Source organism: Pelophylax lessonae, assembly GCF_965119305.1.
Source record: "Pelophylax lessonae genome assembly, chromosome: 2".
NCBI lineage: Eukaryota > Metazoa > Chordata > Amphibia > Anura > Ranidae > Pelophylax > Pelophylax lessonae.
The window spans coordinates 290,419,389-290,446,132 of NC_138769.1; the positions used below are offsets into that span (position 1 = coordinate 290,419,389).

At 47.5% G+C, this 26,744-nt stretch overlaps 1 protein-coding gene across 1 annotated transcript in view; it reads left to right on the plus strand.

Annotated features, from left to right (window-relative positions):
* The first annotated feature begins 2,373 nt into the window (after window positions 1–2,373).
* The window catches only part of SORT1 (sortilin 1), a 252,133-nt gene continuing 227,762 nt past the window's right edge, over window positions 2,374–26,744 (plus strand). Inside the window, exon 1 of the mRNA XM_082244645.1 lies at window positions 2,374–2,697. Coding sequence (XP_082100771.1) covers window positions 2,458–2,697 — 240 coding nt within the window. The 5' untranslated portion in view covers window positions 2,374–2,457. The remainder of the gene's footprint in view (window positions 2,698–26,744) is intronic.

Sequence of the window (26,744 nt, forward strand, 5' to 3'; positions counted from 1 at the left end):
CAAAGTGGCTCTTGTAGGTCTGACGACGTAGACCTACGTCACCAGACTCCTCCCCCTGTAGGCGGCGCTCCCGCTGTTTTCATTCACAGCGGGAGTCGGGCCAGGGAAGGAGCGGCGGCGATCGCCGCAGCTCTGCCCCGATCGTCGGGGAATCCAGTTTGGAGATCCGCCCGCCTGTGTAAACAGAGCGGGCAGATCTCCTAATGCCCCTTATGCCCCATACACACCTGCAGATTATCTGCAGACTTTTGTCTGCAGACTTACCTTTTCTATGTAGTGCAAGGGCCTGCCGGATTGCATACAAATTGAAAGTGTTTAGGTTTGACCTCATATTATATGGTTTTGGTAAGTCTGCAGACAAAAGTCTGCAGATAATCTGCACGTGTGTATGGGGCATAAGTGACGGGGAGTGACAGATCGGAGTGTTCAGCATAGCTGAACATCCGATCTGTCCCTGGCTCACTCAGTCACCTCCCCCCCCACACGTTAGTAAGCACCAGGCATACATTAACCCCTCCCTCTCCAATAAAATTAACCCCTTCCCTGCCAGTGTTATTATTACAGTAACAGTGCATATTTATAGCACTGATTACTGCAGTAATGTCACTGGTACCCCCAAAAGTGTCAAAAATGTCAGTCAAGGGTCCGATCTGTCCGCCGCAATGTCGCAGTCCCGCAAAAAAAATCGCAGATCGCCGCCATTATTCGTTAAAAAAAAAACATTAAAAATGACATAAATCTTTCCCTTAGTTAGTAAACGCAATAACTTTTTCGCAAACCAATCAAAATACGCTTATTGCGATTTTTTTTACCAAACATGGGTAGTAGAAAACAAATTGGCCAAAAATTTAAAAAAAATTTGGTTTTTACATCTTTTTTGGGGGGAATTTCATATAAAAAAATGTTAAAAATATTGTTATTTTTCCAAAATAAACGCTTTTTTTTGTTTATAGCGCAAAAAGTAAAAATTGCACAGGTGAGCAAACACCACCAAAAGAAAGCTCTGTTTGTGGGAAAAAAAGGACGTAAATTTCGTTTTTCGTTTGGGTACGGCATCGCATGACCGCGTAATTGTCAGTTAAAGTCGCACAGCGCCGAATCGCAAAAAGTGGCCCAGACAGCAAAATGCTCTAGTGGTAAAGTGGTTAAAAAAAACGGACATTGACGGAAGTGGATGAAAACAGATGTTAACGGATGATCATCCGTTGTCATCCGTTTTTACATAGAGATGCATTGATGTCCGTTTTTCATCCGTCAACAGATGGATTAAAACAGACAAATGGACCGTATGTGTGAAAGGGGCCTAAGGGTCCTTTCAATCAAAATTGAATAAAGCCGCTGTGCTGCTTTTCTGGCTTAATTCCTCTTGTTCATGGGTTGAGCGGAATTCATGAAGTACAGTTAGGCCCCTTTCACATGGGCTTTCCGCCTAGCGGACTCTGTTTTGCTCAGCGGTGATTGATTGGCTGATTCCTGCTGAGCAGGCGGATGACAGCTCCATCTCCGCTTACTTTGCAGAGTCAGATCCCTGCTCTCTATAGGAGATCGGATGAAAATGGACCTCCTGTCCGTTTTCATCCGATCCGATCCTCAAGACGGATGGAAAATAGGGTTTCCATCCCTCTGGATTTCATGGACAGGATCGGTTCGGATAGCAGCGGGTGTCAGCGCTGACATCCGCTGCTCCATAGGGGTGCATGGAGCATCCGACCAGGTCCACCGGAAAAACTGACCTGATTAGGAAGCCGTGTGAAAGGGGCCTAACTGTACTTCATGAATTCGGTGCAACCCATTAACAAGAGGAATGAAGCCAGAGAAGCAGCACAGCAGCTTTATTACATTTTCCCATCCAGGGCTGGCGTATCCGCAGAGTTCTGTACACAGCTAATTGTGTTTATCCAACTCTGAACGCAGCAAAATGTCCACACCCCATCGCCTGTTGGAATGTAGCCAAGCCATTTCTTATCCAACATCTACTTCCTTGTTATCTACCTGTTAGCACAACCCATCTGAGGGAATAATGAGGAAGACAATGCATGCTATTTACAAGCTTACATTTCACTCCCTATATAATGGCCACCCTACAAGGAATAATTCTAATAGTAATGACTTTTATTGCTCTTCCTATATAGGCAGACTTTGTAACCGACAACTATTCACACAACATTCACACTTAAACTTTTCATTGCCTCTTCCATAGAAGACTGAGCAGAGCTTGCTTCCTAATTGTCCAATCTAAACGCACTACAGCAGCGGGAGCCAATGAGAAATAAGAACCCAGCTGCCACCTGCTAATGTATGATGTAGCCTATGGGCGGAACGTTTCTGAGGATCTGCTCTAGTTCCTGGCCAATAGAATAAGTCTTTAGAAAGAGTGAAGGCTGCCGCTGCCAATAGGAGACGGGTCATAGTGTACCTGTCAATGTGCTGGCCGTGGTCGGGAAAGCTGTGGTAGAGATGTGGTGCCTGAACAGGAACGACCTCCGGGGTTTGTTGTTATTGCTCGCCGTCAGGTCAGCGTGTTGTTTCCATCCTAGAGAGCAGCTGGACGGGCGCTCCACTGCATGGCGGCAGGAAGGTTCGTGGAATCCTCGGGTGCGGAGGAGCTCGGGGAGCGGAGTGGAGTCCGGAACCGATGACGGCACTTGTCAACTGCCCATGGCCTTTAGTGGCATCCTAGGAAAAGACACCTTCTCGGTGAGCGGGGGAGGACGGGCCAAGGCTAATAGCAGGGGGTGACAGTGGGGTGATCTCTGTATATGGTGGGGTGATCTCTGTATATGGTGGGGAGGATAGGAGCTGACAGTGGGGTGCTCTCTGTATATGGTGGGGAGGATAGGAGCTGACAGTGGGGTGCTCTCTGTATATGGTGGGGAGGATAGGAGCTGACAGTGGGATGATCTCTGTATATGGTGGGGAGGATAGGAGCTGACAGTGGGGTGCTCTCTGTATATGGTGGGGAGGATAGGAGCTGACAGTGGGGTGATCTCTGTATATGGTGGGGTGATAGGAGCTGACAGTGGGATGATCTCTGTATATGGTGGGGTGATAGGAGCTGACAGTGGGGTGCTCCCTGTATATGGTGGGGTGATAGGAGCTGACAGTGGGGTGCTCGCTGTATATGGTGGGGTGATAGGAGCTGACAGTGGGATGATCTCTGTATATGGTGGGGTGATAGGAGCTGACAGTGGGATGATCTCTGTATATGGTGGGGTGATAGGAGCTGACAGTGGGGTGCTCTCTGTATATGGTGGGGTGATAGGAGCTGACAGCGGGGTGCTCCCTGTATATGGTGGGGTGATAGGAGCTGACAGTGGGGTGCTCCCTGTATATGGTGGGGTGATAGGAGCTGACAGTGGGGTGATCTCTGTATATGGTGGGATGATAGGAGCTGACAGTGGGGTGATCTCTGTATATGGTGGGGTGATATCTGACAGTGGGGTGATCTCTGTATATGGTGGGGAGGATAGGAGCTGACAGTGGGGTGCTCTCTGTATATGGTGGGGTGATAGGAGCTGACAGTGGGGTGATCTCTGTATATGGTGGGGAGGATAGGAGCTGACAGTGGGGTGCTCTCTGTATATGGTGGGGTGATAGGAGCTGACAGTGGGGTGCTCCCTGTATATGGTGGGGTGATAGGAGCTGACAGTGGGGTGCTCCCTGTATATGGTGGGGTGATAGGAGCTGACAGTGGGGTGATCACTGTATATGGTGGGATGATAGGAGCTGACAGTGGGGTGATCTCTGTATATGGTGGGGTGATAGGAGCTGACAGTGGGGTGCTCTCTGTATATGGTGGGGTGATAGGAGCTGACAGTGGGGTGCTCTCTGTATGTGGTGGGGTGATCTCTGTATGTGGTGGGGTGATAGGAGCTGACAGTGGGGTGCTCTCTGTATATGGTGGGGTGATAGGAGCTGACAGTGGGGTGATCTCTGTATATGGTGGGATGATAGGAGCTGACAGTGGGGTGATCTCTGTATATGGTGGGGTGATAGGAGCTGACAGTGGGGTGCTCTCTGTAAATGGTGGGGTGATATCTGACAGTGGGGTGATCTCTGTATATGGTGGGGAGGATAGGAGCTGACAGTGGGGTGCTCTCTGTATATGGTGGGGTGATAGGAGCTGACAGTGGGGTGATCTCTGTATATGGTGGGGAGGATAGGAGCTGACAGTGGGGTGCTCTCTGTATATGGTGGGGTGATAGGAGCTGACAGTGGGGTGCTCTCTGTATATGGTGGGGTGATAGGAGCTGACAGTGGGGTGCTCCCTGTATATGGTGGGGTGATAGGAGCTGACAGTGGGGTGCTCCCTGTATATGGTGGGGTGATAGGAGCTGACAGTGGGGTGATCTCTGTATATGGTGGGATGATAGGAGCTGACAGTGGGGTGATCTCTGTATATGGTGGGGTGATAGGAGCTGACAGTGGGGTGATCTCTGTATATGGTGGGGTGATATCTGACAGTGGGGTGATCTCTGTATATGGTGGGGAGGATAGGAGCTGACAGTGGGGTGCTCTCTGTATATGGTGGGGTGATAGGAGCTGACAGTGGGGTGATCTCTGTATATGGTGGGGTGATATCTGACAGTGGGGTGATCTCTGTATATGGTGGGGAGGATAGGAGCTGACAGTGGGGTGCTCTCTGTATATGGTGGGGTGATAGGAGCTGACAGTGGGGTGCTCCCTGTATATGGTGGGGTGATAGGAGCTGACAGTGGGGTGATCACTGTATATGGTGGGATGATAGGAGCTGACAGTGGGGTGATCTCTGTATATGGTGGGGTGATAGGAGCTGACAGTGGGGTGCTCTCTGTATATGGTGGGGTGATAGGAGCTGACAGTGGGGTGCTCTCTGTATGTGGTGGGGTGATCTCTGTATGTGGTGGGGTGATAGGAGCTGACAGTGGGGTGCTCTCTGTATATGGTGGGGTGATAGGAGCTGACAGTGGGGTGATCTCTGTATATGGTGGGATGATAGGAGCTGACAGTGGGGTGATCTCTGTATATGGTGGGGTGATAGGAGCTGACAGTGGGGTGCTCTCTGTAAATGGTGGGGTGATATCTGACAGTGGGGTGATCTCTGTATATGGTGGGGAGGATAGGAGCTGACAGTGGGGTGCTCTCTGTATATGGTGGGGTGATAGGAGCTGACAGTGGGGTGATCTCTGTATATGGTGGGGAGGATAGGAGCTGACAGTGGGGTGCTCTCTGTATATGGTGGGGTGATAGGAGCTGACAGTGGGGTGCTCTCTGTATATGGTGGGGTGATAGGAGCTGACAGTGGGGTGCTCCCTGTATATGGTGGGGTGATAGGAGCTGACAGTGGGGTGCTCCCTGTATATGGTGGGGTGATAGGAGCTGACAGTGGGGTGATCTCTGTATATGGTGGGATGATAGGAGCTGACAGTGGGGTGATCTCTGTATATGGTGGGGTGATAGGAGCTGACAGTGGGGTGATCTCTGTATATGGTGGGGTGATATCTGACAGTGGGGTGATCTCTGTATATGGTGGGGAGGATAGGAGCTGACAGTGGGGTGCTCTCTGTATATGGTGGGGTGATAGGAGCTGACAGTGGGGTGATCTCTGTATATGGTGGGATGATAGGAGCTGACAGTGGGGTGATCTCTGTATATGGTGGGGTGATAGGAGCTGACAGTGGGGTGCTCTCTGTATATGGTGGGGTGATATCTGACAGTGGGGTGATCTCTGTATATGGTGGGGAGGATAGGAGCTGACAGTGGGGTGCTCTCTGTATATGGTGGGGTGATAGGAGCTGACAGTGGGGTGATCTCTGTATATGGTGGGGAGGATAGGAGCTGACAGTGGGGTGCTCTCTGTATATGGTGGGGTGATAGGAGCTGACAGTGGGGTGCTCTCTGTATATGGTGGGGTGATAGGAGCTGACAGTGGGGTGCTCTCTGTATGTGGTGGGGTGATAGGAGCTGACAGTGGCGTGATCTCTGTATGTGGTGGGGTGATAGGAGCTGACAGTGGGGTGCTCTCTGTATATGGTGGGGTGATAGGAGCTGACAGTGGGGTGCTCTCTGTATATGGTGGGTTGATATCTGACAGTGGGATGATCTCTGTATATGGTGGGATGATAGGAGCTGACAGTGGGGTGCTCTCTGTATATGGTGGGATGATAGGAGCTGACAGTGGGGTGCTCTCTGTATATGGTGGGGTGATAGGAGCTGACAGTGGGGTGCTCTCTGTATATGGTGGGGAGGATAGGAGCTGACAGTGGGGTGCTCTCTGTATATGGTGGGGTGATAGGAGCTGACAGTGGGGTGATCTCTGTATATGGTGGGGTGATAGGAGCTGACAGTGGGATGATCTCTGTATATGGTGGGGTGATAGGAGCTGACAGTGGGGTGCTCTCTGTATATGGTGGGGTGATAGGAGCTGACAGTGGGGTGCTCTCTGTATATGGTGGGTTGATATCTGACAGTGGGATGATCTCTGTATATGGTGGGATGATAGGAGCTGACAGTGGGGTGCTCTCTGTATATGGTGGGGTGATAGGAGCTGACAGTGGGGTGCTCTCTGTATATGGTGGGGAGGATAGGAGCTGACAGTGGGGTGCTCTCTGTATATGGTGGGGTGATAGGAGCTGACAGTGGGGTGATCTCTGTATATGGTGGGGTGATAGGAGCTGACAGTGGGGTGATCTCTGTATATAGTGGGGTGATAGCTGACAGCGGGGTGCTCTCTGTATATGGTGGGGTGCTCTCTGTATATGGTGGGGTGATAGGAGCTGACAGTGGGGTGATCTCTGTATATGGTGGGGTGATAGGAGCTGACAGTGGGGTGATCTCTGTATATGGTGGGGTGATAGGAGCTGACAGTGGGGTGCTCTCTGTATGTGGTGGGGTGATAGGAGCTGACAGTGGGGTGATCTCTGTATATGGTGGGGTGATAGGAGCTGACAGTGGGGTGCTCTCTGTATATGGTGGGGTGATAGGAGCTGACAGTGGGGTGATCTCTGTATATGGTGGGGAGGATAGGAGCTGACAGTGGGGTGCTCTCTGTATATGGTGGGTTGATATCTGACAGTGGGATGATCTCTGTATATGGTGGGGTGATAGGAGCTGACAGTGGGGTGCTCGCTGTATATGGTGGGGAGGATAGGAGCTGACAGTGGGGTGATCTCTGTATATGGTGGGGTGATAGGAGCTGACAGTGGGGTGATCTCTGTATATGGTGGGGTGATAGGAGCTGACAGTGGGGTGATCTCTGTATATGGTGGGGAGGATAGGAGCTGACAGTGGGGTGCTCTCTGTATATGGTGGGGTGATAGGAGCTGACAGTGGGGTGATCTCTGTATATGGTGGGGAGGATAGGAGCTGACAGTGGGGTGCTCTCTGTATATGGTGGGGTGATAGGAGCTGACAGTGGGATGATCTCTGTATATGGTGGGGAGGATAGGAGCTGACAGTGGGGTGCTCCCTGTATATGGTGGGATGATAGGAGCTGACAGTGGGGTGATCTCTGTATATGGTGGGGTGATAGGAGCTGACAGTGGGGTGATCTCTGTATATGGTGGGGTGATAGGAGCTGACAGTGGGATGATCTCTGTATATGGTGGGGAGGATAGGAGCTGACAGTGGGGTGCTCTCTGTATATGGTGGGAGGATAGGAGCTGACAGTGGGGTGCTCTCTGTATGTGGTGGGGTGATAGGAGCTGACAGTGGGGTGATCTCTGTATGTGGTGGGGTGATAGGAGCTGACAGTGGGGTGATCTCTGTATGTGGTGGGGTGATAGGAGCTGACAGCGGGGTGCTCTCTGTATATAGTGGGTTGATATCTGACAGTGGGATGATCTCTGTATATGGTGGGGTGATAGGAGCTGACAGTGGGGTGCTCTCTGTATATGGTGGGGTGATAGGAGCTGACAGTGGGGTGATCTCTGTATATGGTGGGGAGGATAGGAGCTGACAGTGGGGTGCTCTCTGTATATGGTGGGGTGATAGGAGCTGACAGTGGGGTGCTCTCTGTATATGGTGGGGTGATAGGAGCTGACAGTGGGGTGATCTCTGTATATGGTGGGGAGGATAGGAGCTGACAGTGGGGTGCTCTCTGTATATGGTGGGGTGATAGGAGCTGACAGTGGGGTGCTCTCTGTATGTGGTGGGGTGATAGGAGCTGACAGTGGGGTGCTCTCTGTATATGGTGGGGTGATAGGAGCTGACAGTGGGGTGCTCTCTGTATATGGTGGGGTGATAGGAGCTGACAGTGGGGTGATCTCTGTATATAGTGGGGTGATATCTGACAGCGGGGTGCTCTCTGTATATGGTGGGGTGCTCTCTGTATATGGTGGGGTGATAGGAGCTGACAGTGGGGTGCTCTCTGTATATGGTGGGGTGATAGGAGCTGACAGTGGGGTGCTCTCTGTATATGGTGGGGTGATAGGAGCTGACAGTGGGGTGCTCTCTGTATATGGTGGGGTGATAGGAGCTGACAGTGGGGTGCTCTCTGTATATGGTGGGGTGATAGGAGCTGACAGTGGGGTGATCTCTGTATATGGTGGGGTGCTCTCTGTATATGGTGGGGTGATAGGAGCTGACAGTGGGGTGCTCTCTGTATATGGTGGGGTGATAGGAGCTGACAGTGGGGTGCTCTCTGTATATGGTGGGGTGATAGGAGCTGACAGTGGGGTGCTCTCTGTATATGGTGGGGTGATAGGAGCTGACAGTGGGGTGCTCTCTGTATATGGTGGGGTGATAGGAGCTGACAGTGGGGTGATCTCTGTATGTGGTGGGGTGATAGGAGCTGACAGTGGGGTGCTCCCTGTATATGGTGGGGTGATAGGAGCTGACAGTGGGGTGCTCCCTGTATATGGTGGGGTGATAGGAGCTGACAGTGGGGTGCTCTCTGTATATGGTGGGGTGATAGGAGCTGACAGTGGGGTGATCTCTGTATATGGTGGGGAGGATAGGAGCTGACAGTGGGGTGATCTCTGTATATGGTGGGGTGATAGGAGCTGACAGTGGGGTGCTCTCTGTATATGGTGGGTTGATATCTGACAGTGGGATGATCTCTGTATATGGTGGGATTATAGGAGCTGACAGTGGGGTGCTCTCTGTATATGGTGGGGTGATAGGAGCTGACAGTGGGATGATCTCTGTATATGGTGGGATGATAGGAGCTGACAGTGGGGTGCTCTCTGTATATGGTGGGGTGATAGGAGCTGACAGTGGGGTGCTCTCTGTATATGGTGGGGTGATAGGAGCTGACAGTGGGGTGCTCTCTGTATATGGTGGGGAGGATAGGAGCTGACAGTGGGGTGCTCTCTGTATATGGTGGGGTGATAGGAGCTGACAGTGGGGTGATAGGAGCTGACAGTGGGGTGATCTCTGTATATAGTTGGGTGATAGCTGACAGCGGGGTGCTCTCTGTATATGGTGGGGTGCTCTCTGTATATGGTGGGGTGATAGGAGCTGACAGTGGGGTGATCTCTGTATATGGTGGGGTGATAGGAGCTGACAGTGGGGTGATCTCTGTATATGGTGGGGTGATAGGAGCTGACAGTGGGGTGCTCTCTGTATGTGGTGGGGTGATAGGAGCTGACAGTGGGGTGATCTCTGTATATGGTGGGGTGATAGGAGCTGACAGTGGGGTGCTCTCTGTATATGTTGGGGTGATAGGAGCTGACAGTGGGGTGATCTCTGTATATGGTGGGGAGGATAGGAGCTGACAGTGGGGTGCTCTCTGTATATGGTGGGTTGATATCTGACAGTGGGATGATCTCTGTATATGGTGGGGTGATAGGAGCTGACAGTGGGGTGCTCGCTGTATATGGTGGGGAGGATAGGAGCTGACAGTGGGGTGATCTCTGTATATGGTGGGGTGATAGGAGCTGACAGTGGGGTGATCTCTGTATATGGTGGGGTGATAGGAGCTGACAGTGGGGTGATCTCTGTATATGGTGGGGAGGATAGGAGCTGACAGTGGGGTGCTCTCTGTATATGGTGGGGTGATAGGAGCTGACAGTGGGGTGATCTCTGTATATGGTGGGGAGGATAGGAGCTGACAGTGGGGTGCTCTCTGTATATGGTGGGGTGATAGGAGCTGACAGTGGGGTGATCTCTGTATATGGTGGGGAGGATAGGAGCTGACAGTGGGGTGCTCCCTGTATATGGTGGGATGATAGGAGCTGACAGTGGGGTGATCTCTGTATATGGTGGGGTGATAGGAGCTGACAGTGAGGTGATCTCTGTATATGGTGGGGTGATAGGAGCTGACAGTGGGATGATCTCTGTATATGGTGGGGAGGATAGGAGCTGACAGTGGGGTGCTCTCTGTATATGGTGGGAGGATAGGAGCTGACAGTGGGGTGCTCTCTGTATGTGGTGGGGTGATAGGAGCTGACAGTGGGGTGATCTCTGTATGTGGTGGGGTGATAGGAGCTGACAGCGGGGTGCTCTCTGTATATAGTGGGTTGATATCTGACAGTGGGATGATCTCTGTATATGGTGGGGTGATAGGAGCTGACAGTGGGGTGCTCTCTGTATATGGTGGGGTGATAGGAGCTGACAGTGGGGTGATCTCTGTATATGGTGGGGAGGATAGGAGCTGACAGTGGGGTGCTCTCTGTATATGGTGGGGTGATAGGAGCTGACAGTGGGGTGCTCTCTGTATGTGGTGGGGTGATAGGAGCTGACAGTGGGGTGCTCTCTGTATATGGTGGGGTGATAGGAGCTGACAGTGGGGTGCTCTCTGTATATGGTGGGGTGATAGGAGCTGACAGTGGGGTGCTCTCTGTATATGGTGGGGTGATATCTGACAGCGGGGTGCTCTCTGTATATGGTGGGGTGCTCTCTGTATATGGTGGGGTGATAGGAGCTGACAGTGGGGTGCTCTCTGTATATGGTGGGGTGATAGGAGCTGACAGTGGGGTGCTCTCTGTATATGGTGGGGTGATAGGAGCTGACAGTGGGGTGCTCTCTGTATATGGTGGGGTGATAGGAGCTGACAGTGGGGTGATCTCTGTATATGGTGGGGTGATAGGAGCTGACAGTGGGGTGCTCTCTGTATATGGTGGGGTGATAGGAGCTGACAGTGGGGTGCTCTCTGTATATGGTGGGGTGATAGGAGCTGACAGTGGGGTGCTCTCTGTGTATGGTGGGGTGATAGGAGCTGACAGTGGGGTGCTCTCTGTATATGGTGGGGTGATAGGAGCTGATAGTGGGGTTCTCTCTGTATATGGTGGGGTGATAGGAGCTGACAGTGGGGTGCTCTCTGTGTATGGTGGGGTGATAGGAGCTGACAGTGGGGTGCTCTCTGTGTATGGTGGGGTGATAGGGGCTGACAGTGGGGTGCTCTCTGTATATGGTGGGGTGATAGGAGCTGACAGTGGGGTGATCTCTGTATATGGTGGGGTGCTCTCTGTATATGGTGGGGTGATAGGAGCTGACAGTGGGGTGATCTCTGTATATGGTGGGGTGATAGGAGCTGACAGTGGGGTGATCTCTGTATATGGTGGGGTGCTCTCTGTATATGGTGGGGTGATAGAAGCTGACAGTGGGGTGATCTCTGTATATGGTGGGGTGCTCTCTGTATATGGTGGGGTGATAGGAGCTGACAGTGGGGTGATCTCTGTATATGGTGGGGTGATAGGAGCTGACAGTGGGGTGCTCTCTCCCTGGGGGAGAGGTTATTGTTAGATTATTATTATTATACAGTAATTGCATAGCAGCAACAGTTTGCACAGTGCTTGCAACACGAGGGCAGACTGTACAATTACAATACAATTCAATACAGGAGGAATTAGGGGACCCTGCTCGTTGGAGTTTACAATCCAAGAGGGGTTTATGGGATACAAAAGGTAATAACTGGAGGATTAGCTGATGGACAAAGGGAAAAGAGTGTTGCTAACCGTCATGAAATTCAAGGACAGTTTGTAAAATCCAGGATTTTACATCTGTCCATGAAGGTCCAGTACAGACATGCAATCTGCATGTCCGTAATGGACAGATATAAAATTCTGGATTTTACTAACTGTCCACAAATTTACTGACAGTTGGCAACACTGAGGTACAGTTGTTGGGTGGAGGATAGGCTTCTCTGAAGAGAAGTGCTCTCAGGGATTGCCCTAAAAATGGACAGAGTAGCAGATAGTCGGACAGATTGAAGAAGGGAGTTCCATAGGATGGGAGAAATCCTGGAGAAAAAGAGGAGGAGGCCTTAGGAGAAATGAAGAGATGATATTGTTGGTATTTTAAGACTAATTGGTAATGTAGCTGAGGGCTAAGTTTTTGGATGGCTTTGTAAGTTGCTAGTATTTTGAATTTCCTTTATTGGGTGAGGGGCAGACAGTGGAGGGATAGCAGACTGAGCAGTTGGTGAGGTGGATGAGTCTGACAGCAGATGCACTAGAAGACTTACTGTGTCCATACACCATTCTATAAATGATCAATTTATTTTCCAGTTCATCTGTTCCGCTAGGAATAAAAGATCTACAATGAGGGGAAAAAAGTATTTGATCCCCTGCTGATTTTGTACCTTTGCCCACTGACAAAGAAATGATTAGTCTATAATTTTAATGGTAGATTTATTTTAACAGTAGGTTTCGGTTCACACTATGGCGATCCGACTTCAGGGACGACCTGTGAGGTCGCGTGCACCGCGACTTGCACGGACTTCACATAATGGAAGTCAATGCAAGTCGCTCCGATGTCGCTCCAAAGTAGTACAGGAACTATTTTCTAAGTCGGAGTGACTTGAGTCGCTCCTATAACGGTTCCCGTAGCACAGAATGGACCGTGACTTGTCAGGCTGACCAGTTGCCTGACAAGTCGCGGTAGTGTGAACCGGGACTAAAAGACAGAATAGCAACAAAAACATCCAGAAAAACGCATTTCAAAAAAGTTATGAATGTATTTGCATTTTAATGAATTAAATAAGTATTTGATCCCTTTGCAAAACATGACTGAGTACTAGGTGGCAAAACTGTTGGCAATCTGAGGTCAGACGTTTGTTGTAGTTGGCCACCAGGTTTTCACACCCCTCGAGGGATTTTATCCCACTCCTCTTTGCATATCCTCTCAAGTCAATAAGGTTTCAAGGCTGATGTTTGGCAACTCAAACCTTCAGTTCCCTCCACATCGTTTCTATTGGATTAAGGTCTGGAGACTGGCTATGCCACTCCGGGACCTTAATGTGCTTCTTTTGAGGCCAGGTTCTCCCATGTAGTTCTGGGCTCATTCGCCACCGTTCTCATGATCATTGAAGCTCCATGAGGTGAGGTCTTGCATGGAGCCCCAGACAGAGATTGACAGTTATTTTGTGTTTCTTCCATTTGTGAATAATGGCATCAACTGTCACCCTCTCACCAAGCTGCTTTGCAATGGTCTTGTAGCCAATGCCAGCCCTGTGTAGGTCTACAATCTTGTTCCTGACATCCTTGGACCACTATTTAAGGACTTCCCGCATACTGATGTACCTGTACGTCAGTTTGAAGTGGTTGTACCAGGGTGATGCCCGCAGCTAGAGGCATCATCCTGGTACCATTATTTTTTTTTTCTTTTTTATAGCAGTCGGTCGGCTTTCTGGAGACAACAACTGATGGTGGCTGTTATCCATGCAAGCAGGAGGGGACGCCCCCCCCCCCTCATGCCGCCTTTCGCTGCTCTGCACAGGTCTACCGTCCCACCAGGAGACCCCAACAATCAGCTGGCACATCCGCCAGCTTGTTAGAGTCCTGAACGAAGCTTGATTCAGCTTTGATTGGGTCTCCGATTATGTAACCCAGAAGCAACGTCACAGCCTCACTTCCGGTTTACTCGGTTGCTAACAGCGGCGATTAAAAAAACTTGTCAGTATTCAAAAATGCAGATTTTGACACTTTGGAGGGGTCTGGGGTCTTTTAGACCCCAGATCACTCCATGAGTACCTGTCGCTGCCTATTATGGTCACAACGGATGTTTACATTTCTTGTGACAGCAATAAAGAGTGGGGTTGTTTTTCAGGGTTTGGGCTTGGCCCCTTAGTTCTAGTGAAGGGAACTTTAAGGGGTCAACATACCAAGACATTTTGGATGATTTCATGCTCCTAACTTTGTTAAAAAAAAAACAGTTTGGGGTTGCCCCTTCCTGTTCCAACATGATTGCGCACCAATGCACAAAGCAAGGTCCATAAAGACATGGATGAGCAAATTTGGGTTGGAGGACCTTGACTGGCCTGCACAGAGTCCTGACCTCAACCTGATGGAACACCTTTGGGATGAATTAGAGTGCAGCCTGCAAGCCACGCATTCTCTCCAATATCAGTGCCTGATCTCACAAATTCGCTTCTGGAAGAATAGTCAAACATTCCCATAGACATTCTTAAACCTCTTGGAGAGCTTTCCCAGAAGAGTTGAAGCTGTTATAGCTGCAAAGGGTGGGCTAACTTAATATTGAACCCTACAGACTAAGACTGGGGTGCCATTAAAGTTCATGTGCGTGTTAATACCAATACTTTTGGTAATTGTATGTGTGTGTATGTAAAAGAAAAGCTACTAATACATTATTGGCATATTAAAGGGAAAATACAAAGAAGGTTGAATTTATTATTCAAAGTTCTTTATTTGATACTGTAAAATTGGGTATTTCTCATGTAATCGGCAGCCACCCATTACAGTTCCATACCATTAAAACACAGCAAATGTCACGTGGGGTGGACTAAATAACCACTCCTATTAATCTCGTCATTAAAATTCAAATGGACTTGGGTCATTTAAAATATTCTATTGTAATTAAACACTTGCCTACCAGGCACTTAACCCCCTTCCTGCCCGGGCCAGTTTTCAGCTTTTAGCGTTGTAGCACTTTGAGGGTGTTTTCACACTTGGGGCAATTGCCTGGTCCGAACTTGCGTTCGATTGCTCCCCCCTCCCCCTGCCCTCGATGGACTGTGTTCACATTTGATTTTTGTATCCGAACCGCAGTACACTTGTGTCATCAAGCTGCAGCCGGCGCGTACTCATGTTGCTTGGCAACCGCTGTAAAGAAGGTGCCAAAATGAATAGAATTGCTTGCTTTGGTACGATTGCGTTCTCATCAGAAGCGAACTGTACTGGAGTTCACATGAACCGTACCCCAGACCACCCTTTTTAAGTGGACTCGGGTACGGTTCGCGGGTGCGCACCCGAGTTCAAAGACAGTGCTCACATCATCAAAAAGAACCGAATTCTGACGTCAATCGAACCCCGGTGCGCACCAAAAGTGCTAGTGTGAAAACACCCTGAATGACAATTGCGCAGTCATGCAACGCTGTACCCAAAATTTAATTTTTATCATTTTTTTTTTTTTTTCAAACAGAGCTTTCTTTTGGTAGTATTTATTCACCACTGGGGTTTTTATTTTATTTTTTGCAGAAACAAAAAAAGACTGAAAATTTTGAAAAAAAAAACAAAACCAGTTTTAAGTTTGCTATCAAACTTTTCAAACAGGTAATTTTTCACCTTCATTGATGTGCTCTGATGAGACAGCACTGATGATGGGGCACTGACCTGCACAGGTGGGCACACATGAGGCAGCAGTGTATTTTCACAAGTGCCACTTGTTAATGCCTGTGCCTATGTCTATGGACCTCAAAACACATCAAAGTAGTGCAGTGACTATTTTGAAGTTGTTGCGACTTGAAGTTGCACAGGTTTGAACGGTACTTATTGGAAATCATGGAGTAGGACTTGTCATGCGACTTGGCCGTCCCACGTGTCCTAAAGCCATTAGTGTGCATAAAGGGGGCATTTTGCCCACCACTATTAGGAGAGTATTCTTCCCCACTGGTTACCAATGTAAAGGGCATTCTTCCCATTACCTCCCGACATACTGCTTTTAACAGGGGTTCCCCAAGATCTGAAAATTATTTCAAGGATTCCTCTTGGGTAAAAATGTTGACAGGCTGGTTTAGGTTAAAAGTTGATGCTGGAGCAATAGGAATTGTTAGTACAGCAACAGTTTTAAAGTTAAAGTTTATACAGTGTGTATAGATACTGCTAGCTGCATCATTACTATTGAACAAATGATATATTGCTGCATGTGTTTTTTTTTTTTTTTTTTTTTTTTACATGTTTATTTACTAAAGGGAAGTCTACTGTGCACTGCAAGTGCAGTTAAGCTAGAGCTGAGAGGAAGCTCTGAAGTGAGGGAAAGCTCTCCTGATTTCTAACCTCTTAATCATGTGCAAGCAAAAATGTTTTTTTTTCTTTTTCGTGCATGTTCCCCTCAGATCTAGAGCAATTGCACTTGCAGTGCACAGACTATTTGCCTTTGGTAATTCAACTCTACAGTTGCGTACATCAGTTTGTATGGTATAGTTTTATTGTCCTGGTGCTACTGGTGTAAGCTGAATAGCATAAAGCACTAGTTTCTTTATAATTTCCTTTTGTTAGACAGGCGTCTGATGTTGTTGGTATAATAACTTGATGACCTGACAGGTTGGCAGGTGCTGACTTCCTTGTTTACTGCTGGATAGCAACCAATACAAATACAGCAAATACAGTTTGCTGGTGCTTCACATTGGTTTGATGATGATCACAGCTACTTAACCTCCCTGGCGGTTTGATTATGTCAGTATTTTTGAATGTCAAAACAGTACTGTGACGGTATCACTGTATCTCACTGCCTTGTAATTCCTTAATCCCCAATAGTTGAAGAATTCTCAATTCGCCAAATAAGAAATCGCTGGTACCGCTGAATAATTCCACACATGAGCCAAAGCTGAAAGCTCGAACGCCTTTCTGCAAGCAACAACAGGCATTTCAAAATACAATTTCTTTTATCCCCTGCCCCCATGCAAGGGAGACACCCACAACAAATACACATTAACCAATAACACAAAGGTTACAATCCACATAAAATCCCCCCCCCCCCCCTCTGTCTGGGATGTAATTATGGTAAACCATGGTTAACACAATTATCACAGGCAGGAAAAATGCAGTTTTACCCACATGCTGTAACTTTTATAACTATACATCCAATCTTTATACAAATACATATTCAATATCAATCCATTCAGGGGAACAACATATTAAAAAATGGCACGAATCGAACCATGGGTTCCAAAGTTAGTACAAGTCTCTTTGACCTGGCAGTACACATTGCTTGTCTGCCCAAAACTGGTTCTACACAGTTTTTTGTCCTGGAGACAATTGAGAAGTGATCCACTCCTCTCCCAAGGACAACAAAATACATGATACTATATAACTATGCAGCTTATTGCATAAAACAGGTACATTCAACATATCCCCAGATAGCTTAGATCTGAGCGCACATTATTACTGAATGGCGCTCAGATCACATATGTATGGATTCAACAGCAGGGGAAAAACAAGTGTTTCAACATGGGACCATAATCACATGGTAAGAGGCTGACACGTAGTCCTCTCCAGGTATTTGTGGCAACTCAAAAGAGGGGAGTTTGTCACAGACATATAAACGGATACTCAATATAGTCTTTTAAGCAGGGAGAGGAAACATGCGGACAGACATAGAAGGGCATCCTTCACAAGTACATTGTTTTGCATGGAAATCTGTTGTTTTATATTGTAGGCCTGTAATTCTTAGGAATAACACAGTAAAATCTGTCAAAAACAAGAGTCTAGTAGACATCCCAGGTATGATAGTTTGAAACACGAAATTCTAATATAATACATTTTATTTACAACCCATTCAGACTGCAGCCACACGACGTGCACCGCGACCTCGGCGCGACTTGCACGGACTTCATATAATTGAAGTCAATGCAAGTCGCCTCCAGGTCGCCCCAAAGTAGTACATGACCCTTTTTCTAAGTCGGAGCGACTTGTGTCGCTCCTATTAGAACGGGTCCTGTGCTAATCAATGGCGAGTGTGAATGGACCCTTAGTGATGTAATCAAACCAAAAACACTGAAATGTGTACAAACAAGAGTGCAATATTATTTATCACTGTAATACTACACATTGCATACTGGTTTAGTAAACATCCCGGATATGAAAAGTTTTGAAATGTGGGACTGCACAAAGTTCGACGTCATAATGGAGACAATAGAACCTGGTTCCCTTTCGGATTTTCCTCACAGCATCCTCTCGCTTCGAGCAACAAACCATGCAAATCCTTGTAGGTGCTGACTTTTTCTCGGTTGGTGGGATGTAGTCCATTAAGTGACTATCAGTCAGGTGTTCTGGGTTGACAACACCAACAGCACGATGTCCAGCCATTGATGGTGTTTGGTGGCTCACATAGATAAGTTCAGCAGCTTTCCAAATTAAGTCCGAATGAATAACAGGCTTGTCCCTTTTTTTTTTTTTTATTTTGAGCAGAATGTAGGCATTGCTCAAGAAGATGTCTGAAGATTTTCTTGTAGTACTTTTTTTCTGTTTCCTCATTGCTGGGTAGAATGCCATTGCTTGGTCGGCTCTGTCGACGCCTCCCATGGTGTTATTGTAGTCTCTCACTACTTGTGGCTTCACTATTTCTTTCCCACCTTTCGTGCATACTATAACAGCGGAGGTATTATGAACTGTACTCATTAGGCATACCTTTCTTGTCAAACCATTGCAGTGCCATTTTTGCCTTTCTGCCAGGCAACCATTTCTCCAGTCTATAGCTTCTTATTGCCAAACGTTGGCGGCATGTCGTGCCAATTAGTCCTAACGGTTCCATAGGCATCTGTTTTTCTTTTACAGAAAAAAACTCCTAAAGTTCAGGAGATGTATAAAAGTTGTCGGTTGTTACACAATAGCCCTGATTTAGCAATGGCTCAATGAGTGAAAGAACGGAAGATGTTGCCATTCCATAGTTGCTGTAGTTTGGATTGAATTTTGTTCCTTTTCCAGTGTACATGACTGCATTCCATATGTAGCCAGTTGGCGATTCGTATAGCATGTAGGATTTTACGCCAAATCGTGCCCCCTTTGATGCTATGTATTGTACCCAGCTGAGCCTTCCCTTGTAGACCATTAGACTTTCATCTATGCTGATATCTTTCTGGCACATAGCTCCATTGGAAATTCTTTAGAATCATTTCAGATACTTCCCAAATTTTCTTTAGTTTTGGTGCAGGATGAGTAGTTTCATCAAATTCTTCGTTGTTTTCGAAGTGTAAATATTTAATGATCAGGGAAAATCTGTACTCTGACATGACCGTGCTAAAGAATGCAGTGACAAGTAATGTATTAGTTGACCAATACCACTTCTGCAGGGGTTTCCCCACCACTCCATGAAGTATTATTAGGCCCAGAAATTTCCAAATGTCCTCTTTGGTCACTAGTTCCCACTTTCTGCTTCTTAAAAACTTCCAATGCAGAGTAGCTTATTGTTGGTCTTTGTACCGGTTTGTCTCAGTAACTATTTTTTCAATAACCTCATCGGTCAAATAATTGTAAGCATGCGAAGGGGTTGTCGTGTTAACGTCTACTTTCATACCAGGTGCTCCAGTAAATGGGAATCTAGAGGGCGCTGCCTGATCCATACCGCATTCAATAGAGCACCAAGTTCGCACATCACTGAGCTCAGTCGCAGAATCGTCACTGACATCACTTTCAGTGTCTGATGATGAATTTCCCCACTAATCACTCGCTCATTTCTTCAAGTAATTCCAATTCACTATCGCTGTTTTCTAGCTGGTCTAAAACCGCTTTTGACCTAGAGCAGGGGTGGGGAACCTGTGGCCCGCACAATCGTCTCTCTGCATTGAAAGGGTACACACTATACATTGAATACTGAAGGCCCCTTTCACACTTTTGTGACCTCAGTCACGCAATTTTTTACAGCGTTTTTTGCCGCAAAGCAATGCCTATTACATTTATGCATACATTTTGTATGGCCCCCGAATGATGTTACAAAAATCCAAATGGCCCTTGGCAGAAAAAAGGTTCCCCTTGACCTAGAAGAACTAAAAGCACTAAAAGTGCAGGCAGGGCACTGGACAAATCATTGGGGACAAAACTGAGGTGAAATGGTTTCACGCATGCATGACAGATTACAATGTGTATGTGTGCAGGGAAGGGAACCCGGAAGATGGATGCTGGCATCGGCGGGAGGACATCGGGCGATCGCAAGGACAAGGTAAGTAATCACTATAGGGTTATCCTGAGTGTGACTCGGGGTTACCACTTTTAGTACTGAAGATGAACCCCGAGCTACACTCGGAATTACCGCCAGGGAGGTTTAAATGAAGTTATCCCCATGTGCTGTAAGTCAGAGTGCTTTGCGAAAGTATTTGGCCCCCTTGAACTTTTGTGACCTTTTGCCACATTTCAGGCTTCAAACATAAAGATCTAAAACTGTAATTTTTTTGTGAAGAAACAACAAGTGGGACACAATCATGAAGTGGAACGAAATTTATTGGATATTTCAAACTGTTTACAAATAAAAAACTGAAAAATTGGGCGTGCAAAATTATTCAGCCCTCTTAAGTTAATAATTTGTAGTGCCACCTTTTGCTGCGATTACAGCTGTAAGTCGCTTGGGGTATGTCTCTATCAGTTTTGCACATCGAGAGACTGAAATTTTTGCCCATTCCTCCTTGCAAAACAGCTCGAGCTCAGTGAGGTTGGATGGAGAGCGTTTGTGAACAACAGTTTTCAGTTTTTTCCACGGATTCTCGATTGGATTCAGGTCTGGACTTTGACTTGGCCATTCTAACACCTGGATATGTTTATTTGTGAACCATTCCATTGTAGATTTTGCTTTGTTTTGGATCATTGTCTTGTTGGAAGACAAATCTCCGTCCCAGTCTCAGGTCTTTTGCAGACTCCATCAGGTTTTCTTCCAGAATGGTCCTGTATTTGTATCCATCCATCTTCCCATCAATTTTAACCATCTTCCCTGTCCCTGCTGAAGAAAAGCAGGCCCAAACCATGATGCTGCCACCACCATGTTTGACAGTGGGGATGGTGTGTTCAGGGTGATGAGCTGTGTTGCTTTTACGCCAAACATAACGTTTTGCATTGTTGCCAAAAAGTTCGATTTTGGTTTCATCTGACCAGAGCACCTTCTTCCACATGTTTGGTGTGTCTCCCAGGTGGCTTGTGGCAAACTTTAAACGACACTTTTTATGGATATCTTTAAGAAATGGCTTTCTTCTTGCCACTCTTCCATAAAAGCCAGATTTGTGCAGTATATGACTAATTGTTGTCCTATGGACAGAGTCTCCCACCTCAGCTGTAGATCTCTGCAGTTCATCCAGAGTGATCATGGGCCTCTTGGCTGCATCTCTGATCAGTCTTCTCCTTGTATGAGCTGAAAGTTTAGAGGGACGGCCAGTTCTTCGTAGATTGGCAGTGGTCTGATACTCCTTCCATTTCAATATTATCGCTTGCACAGTGCTCCTTGGGATGTTTAACGCTTGGGAAATCTTTTTGTATCCAAATCCGGCTTTAAACTTTTCCACAACAGTATCTCGGACCTGCCTGGTGTGTTCCTTGTTCTTCACGATGCTCTCTGCGCTTTAAACGGACCTCTGAGACTATCACAGTGCAGGTGCATTTATACGGAGACTTGATTACACACAGGTGGATTCTATTTATCATCATTAGTCATTTAGGTCAACATTGCATCATTCAGAGATCCTCACTGAACTTCTGGAGAGAGTTTGCTGCACTGAAAGTAAAGGGGCTGAATAATTTTGCACGCCCAATTTTTAAGTTTTCTATTTGTAACAAAGTTTGCAATATCCAATAAATTTCGTTCCACTTAATGATTGTGTCCCACTTGTTGTTGATGCTTCACAAAAAATTACAGTTTTATATCTTTATGTTTTGAAGCCTGAAATGCGGCAAAAGGTCGCAAAGTTCAAGGGGGCCGAATACTTTCGCAAGGCACTGTATTGCTGAAAGTTACACACGCACACACATTTTGCATGTTATGCAAAAAAAAAAAAAAAAAAAAAAAAACCTGACCATTCTCAAGCTATGAATATGACCTACAATTATTTTTTTTTCCTTCCCCTTTTTTTTTTTATAGTCCTTCTGCTCCATATTCAAAGCTAAAAATTCTAAATGCGAACATGGCATAGGGGACGGCACCTTAGGGAATGTCACCTGGTAAAAGAGCTGTTGCATAACACTTGAAAAACCAGACATTCAAGTCACAGCTCATTCAACTCAGCAATTGGGTTGTGCGGTTTCAGTAAAGAACACAGCTTTATAAGAAGCCAAGCAGACAATAACACGCTGATTGGCCATTCTATTCAATTTAATGCTGGAAATCCTGTACATAAAATTATTGGGGTTGATTTTACTAAAACTGGAGCGTGCAAAACCTGGTGCAGCTGTGCCTGGTAGCCAATCCGCTTCTAGCTTCAGGCTTGTTCAAATAAAGTGATTGTAAAGTCTTGTGTTGGGAGTTTTTAACCCAAAATAACAAATGTGTTCTACTACCTGTTCTGAAGTGGCTTTTCAGAGTGGCCCAGATCCTTCTCTTCTCGGTTCTCTCTTCGTCTCTCCTCACCTCTCCCTCCTGTTGTGTGCCCCATAGCAAGCTGCTTGCTATGGGGGAACCCAAGCTGAGCTGCAGCTCCCTGTGTCCATTAAGACAGAGCTGCAGCCTAGCTCCGCTCCCTCTCCCCTGATTGGCTCACTTAATTTGACAGCAGCAGGGATTATTTGATGCCAAATAGATGCCAAACATGCCACCCTTTAAAATTTGAGCACAGCCGTGCAACTGCGATAATGTAAATTTTACTATCTGGACATTGGACAGTGCCACCTAGAGTGGACTATCCTGTTTTCAGATTGAACAATTCTAGCCTTGTGCCTGTGGAGGATTCCCCAGTTTTTACAGATCCAGTGGACAGGCGGGGGGAATCCCTTTCCCACCATCTTCATGTGCTGGCGGATTCCATTTTAAAACCGTTTTTTGTGTCTGTGTTGGTTTCACAGATGGTGACCGAATGGATTAGGAGGTTGCTGGAGGGAGTCTTTGGACCCCGAGACTGTTCCTCCGGAACAGCTGGAACTATTGGACCAGGTAATCCAGGCTCTGGTGTCCCTGTGTGATGCGTCTATGGATGCGGCTCCCCTGGTGGCTAGGGTCTCTGCCGTGGGCATTGTTTTAAGATGCATGGTTTGGTTGAAGTACTGGTCGGCTGACCAAGCTTCTAAAAAGGCATTAGCTAATCTCCCCTTTTCTTGGAGATAGGTTATTTGGCGACTCATTGAAAGACACCCCATCCTAAGTGGGGTCCTTCCTTTTCTGCTCGCAAACGTTATTTTTTCATGCCTCCAGGGCGCAAGAAAAAGGTTCAGAACTTCTGGAGGTGCTTAAAAAGCCCTGGGGCAAGACTAAGGCCGGTCAGTCAAGTGCGGCAGACAAGTCCTCTTCAGCATGAAGGGGCGCCCTCACCCGGCTCAGGGGTGGGGGGGGGGGACGTCTGCGCTTCTTTTAGGAACCCTGGACTTCCTTCGTTCAGGACGATTTGGATTTGCAAACTGGTTTGTTCCAGGTACAAGATTGGATTCCGGTCCCAGCCAGGGGACAGGTTCTTTCAGTCAAATTTTCACCTGTCTCCTGAGCGATTGAAGGATCTGCGGGAGGCTGTGTGAGATCTGCTGGCTCAAGGGGTGATTCCCCAAAAGGAACGCTCTTGAGGTTTCTATTCAAACCTGTTCACTGTGCCCAGAAAGGAGGGCAAAGTGCATCCAATCCTGGACCTTAAGGCTCTCAACCGCTTTGTGCGGGTGCAGAAGTTTCAAATGGAGTCCATTCGGTCGGTGGTGGCATCTTTGAATCGGGGATTTTATGGCTTCCATCTATCTCAAAGATGCCGATCTCCTCGTCCCCATATTCGAGGGACACCAGCGATTCCTCCGCTTTGTGGTGGCAGGCGAGCACTTTCAGTTTGTGGCGTTACCCTTTGGTCTCACCTCGAGTCCCAGAGGTTTCTACCAAGGTCCTAGTCCCTGTGCTGGCCTTGTTGTCGACGAGGTATCTCCATTGTGGGGTATCTGGACGATCTCCTGTTGCGAGCAATTTCCCATTCGGATCTGCTGGACATCTCCATCACCATTCGGACTCTTCAGGAATTCGGGTGGACAATCAATGTCGCCTAATTGGCCCTGACTCCGTCTGTGCCGGTCACCTATCTGGGCTGATCCTCGACTCTGCTCTGGCGAGGGTCTTCCTTCCCTTTGGACAAGCTTCAGAAGTTGCAAGGTGTGGTCAGTTTGCTGATGGAGGCTGATCTGTCCTTGTGGGCTTGCATGAGGGCCCTGGGTCTGATGGTCTCGACCTTCGAATCGGTCCCGTTTGCTCAGTCTCACACGAGACAACTACAGAAAGATTCTGTCAAAATTGGGCAGAGATCCTCGGTCACTGGACCAGAAGATTCGGTTGAGCCATCTCAGTCTGCTCTCTTAGGACAGGCAATTTGGAGCCACCATGTCAGGGCAAGTCCTTCCTGCCGGTGTATTGGACGGTGGAGTGAAGCTCTGTGTCCAGCGAACCTTGATGACAGTCTTCCTTGCCAATCAATATCCTGGAGCTGAGAGCGATCAAGCCCTGCCTGCTTCACTGGACGAGTCAGCTATGCGGCTCTCTGGTTCGGGTCCAGTCGGACAATGCCACAACTGTGGCTTACATCAATCATCAAGGGGGCAGCAGGAGTGCCCTGGCGGCCAAGGTGGTGGCCGAGATCCTGGTATGGGCGGAATACAATTTTCCGGCTCCTTCCGCGGTCCACATCCCGGGTGTGGAGGATTGGCAAGAGGATTACCTGAGTCGTCAGGTGTTGGATCAGGGGGATTGATCCCTGCATCTGGAGGAGTTTCATCTCCTGTGTGCCCGGTGGGGGACTCCAGAGGTGGATCTATGTGCATCTCGCCAACCGGAAAGTTCAGAGGTTTGTGGCCAGGTCTCTGATCCTCTAGCCGACGCCACAGATGCTCTGGTGGCTCCTTGGGGTACGTATCGCCTGTTATATGCCTTCCCTCCACTTGTTCTGCTGAGGTTTCTTCACCGGGTGGCGATGGAAGGCATTCTGGTCATTCTGGTGTCTTCAGACTGGCCTCGGTGGTCTTGGTGCGCAGAACTGGTAAAAATGGTCGTGGATCCTCCTCCCATGGCATCTTCCTCTGTGGGAAGTTCTTCTATCTCAAGGACAGATCTTCCATCCTGCTTTACGGAAATCGACTTCTAGGAAGAGCTATCATCGTACGTGGAAATCGTACATTTCATGGTGAGCATCGCTGCAACTGCACCCTCGTTCTTTTTTTAATAGCTAGGGTTCTGGCCTTTTTGCAAAAAGGGGTTGAGCAGCACTTAGTGTTGGGGACTATTAAGGGCCAGGTGTCTGTCTTGGCTATTTAAAAACTTTCGACGTCAGTTGGCTACTCATAGTTTGATTCGCCCCTTCATTCAGGGGGTGCGTCATCTAGCCCCTCCGAGGAGATCCCCGTTTCTTCCATGGGATCCTAATCTTGTTTTGTCTTTTCTTCAAAAGCCTCCTTTTTATGAATATTAGGGAGATTTCTCTGCTCCTTCCTAGTGGCTATCGCTTCTGCCCGCAGAGTCTCTGTGGTCCTCCGATCCAATCCGTCTTTTCTTCCTATCCGTCTTTTCTTCCTATGATGTTGTCGGATTTTCACCTGAATGAAGACATTGTGTTGCCTTACTTATGTCTTAAGCCTAAACATCACAAAGTTGCCTTGCACTCTCTGGATGTGGTTCGGGCGATAAGAGTTTATCTGACGGTTACTTTCAGGAAGTCAGACTCTCTCTCTTTGTCCTTCCGGACGGTCTTCACAAGGGTTTGGCTGAGTCCGCTGTGACCATTTCGAGATGGATCAGGCAGACGGTGGTTCAGGCTTATTCACTCAAGGGTCAGGTTCCTCCTTCTTCCTTTTTTTTTTTTTTTCTCCCCTGTGAAGGCGCATTTTTATTAGAGCGCTGAGCGCCTCTTGGGCTTTTCGCCATCAGGCCTCTGTTGTACAAGTTTGTAAGGCAGCGACTTGGTCATCTGTGCACACCTTTTACCAAATTTTACAAGGTGGATTTGTTGGCATCTTTGGATGCCTCTTTTGGCCGCAAGGATTTTCAGGCTGCTGTTTCATAAGAGAATGTTTGTTTGTACTTCTCTTCGGGGTCTTTTTTCTGGGGGAGCTCCTGTTTGGTTGAGCTCCATGTTGCCCGGCTGGCCAAGTTTAGCCTTTTTGGAGTTGAGGTTCCTGTCTGGTTGCGTTTTTCCCAGCCCTCATACCTACACTGCTTTGGGACATCCCACTCGGCTCATGGAGATGAGGCTGCGTCTGTTGACGGACTATAGCGAAAATACAATATTTTATTATTATTTTTTTTTTTTTTTTTTGTAAGATCTTTTTCTCTGATGTCCGTCAACAGACGCAGCACCCGCCCCACTGTTTGGGGTTGGTTCTTTTTGTCTTCACTCCTTCTTTGTATTTCAGAAGAAAAAAAAAAAAAAATTTTTATTGAAAATTTTAGACATACAGAAATTGTCATATATCAACAAACAGTGTGACATAGAGAAAAAAAAAAGAAGGCACATAGCAATAGTGCAAACATACAGAAAATTCTCTATAGAAGAAATATCAGTGTAAAAGGAAGTAAGCCACAAGTGAGGTTATAGCCACGAAGATGGGAGGTATATGGAGAGCCCACCACCCCCCCCAGGCACCCTATCTGGGAGCAAACTGTGCCAGAGAGGGCGGCGGATCCCACTGTGGGAATTAAGTATCATACAAATAACTCTTATAAGATATTAAAGAAAAGAAAATAGTTAACAAGCTATCAATCTAACGACCAGTTAGGTGAATATTTCT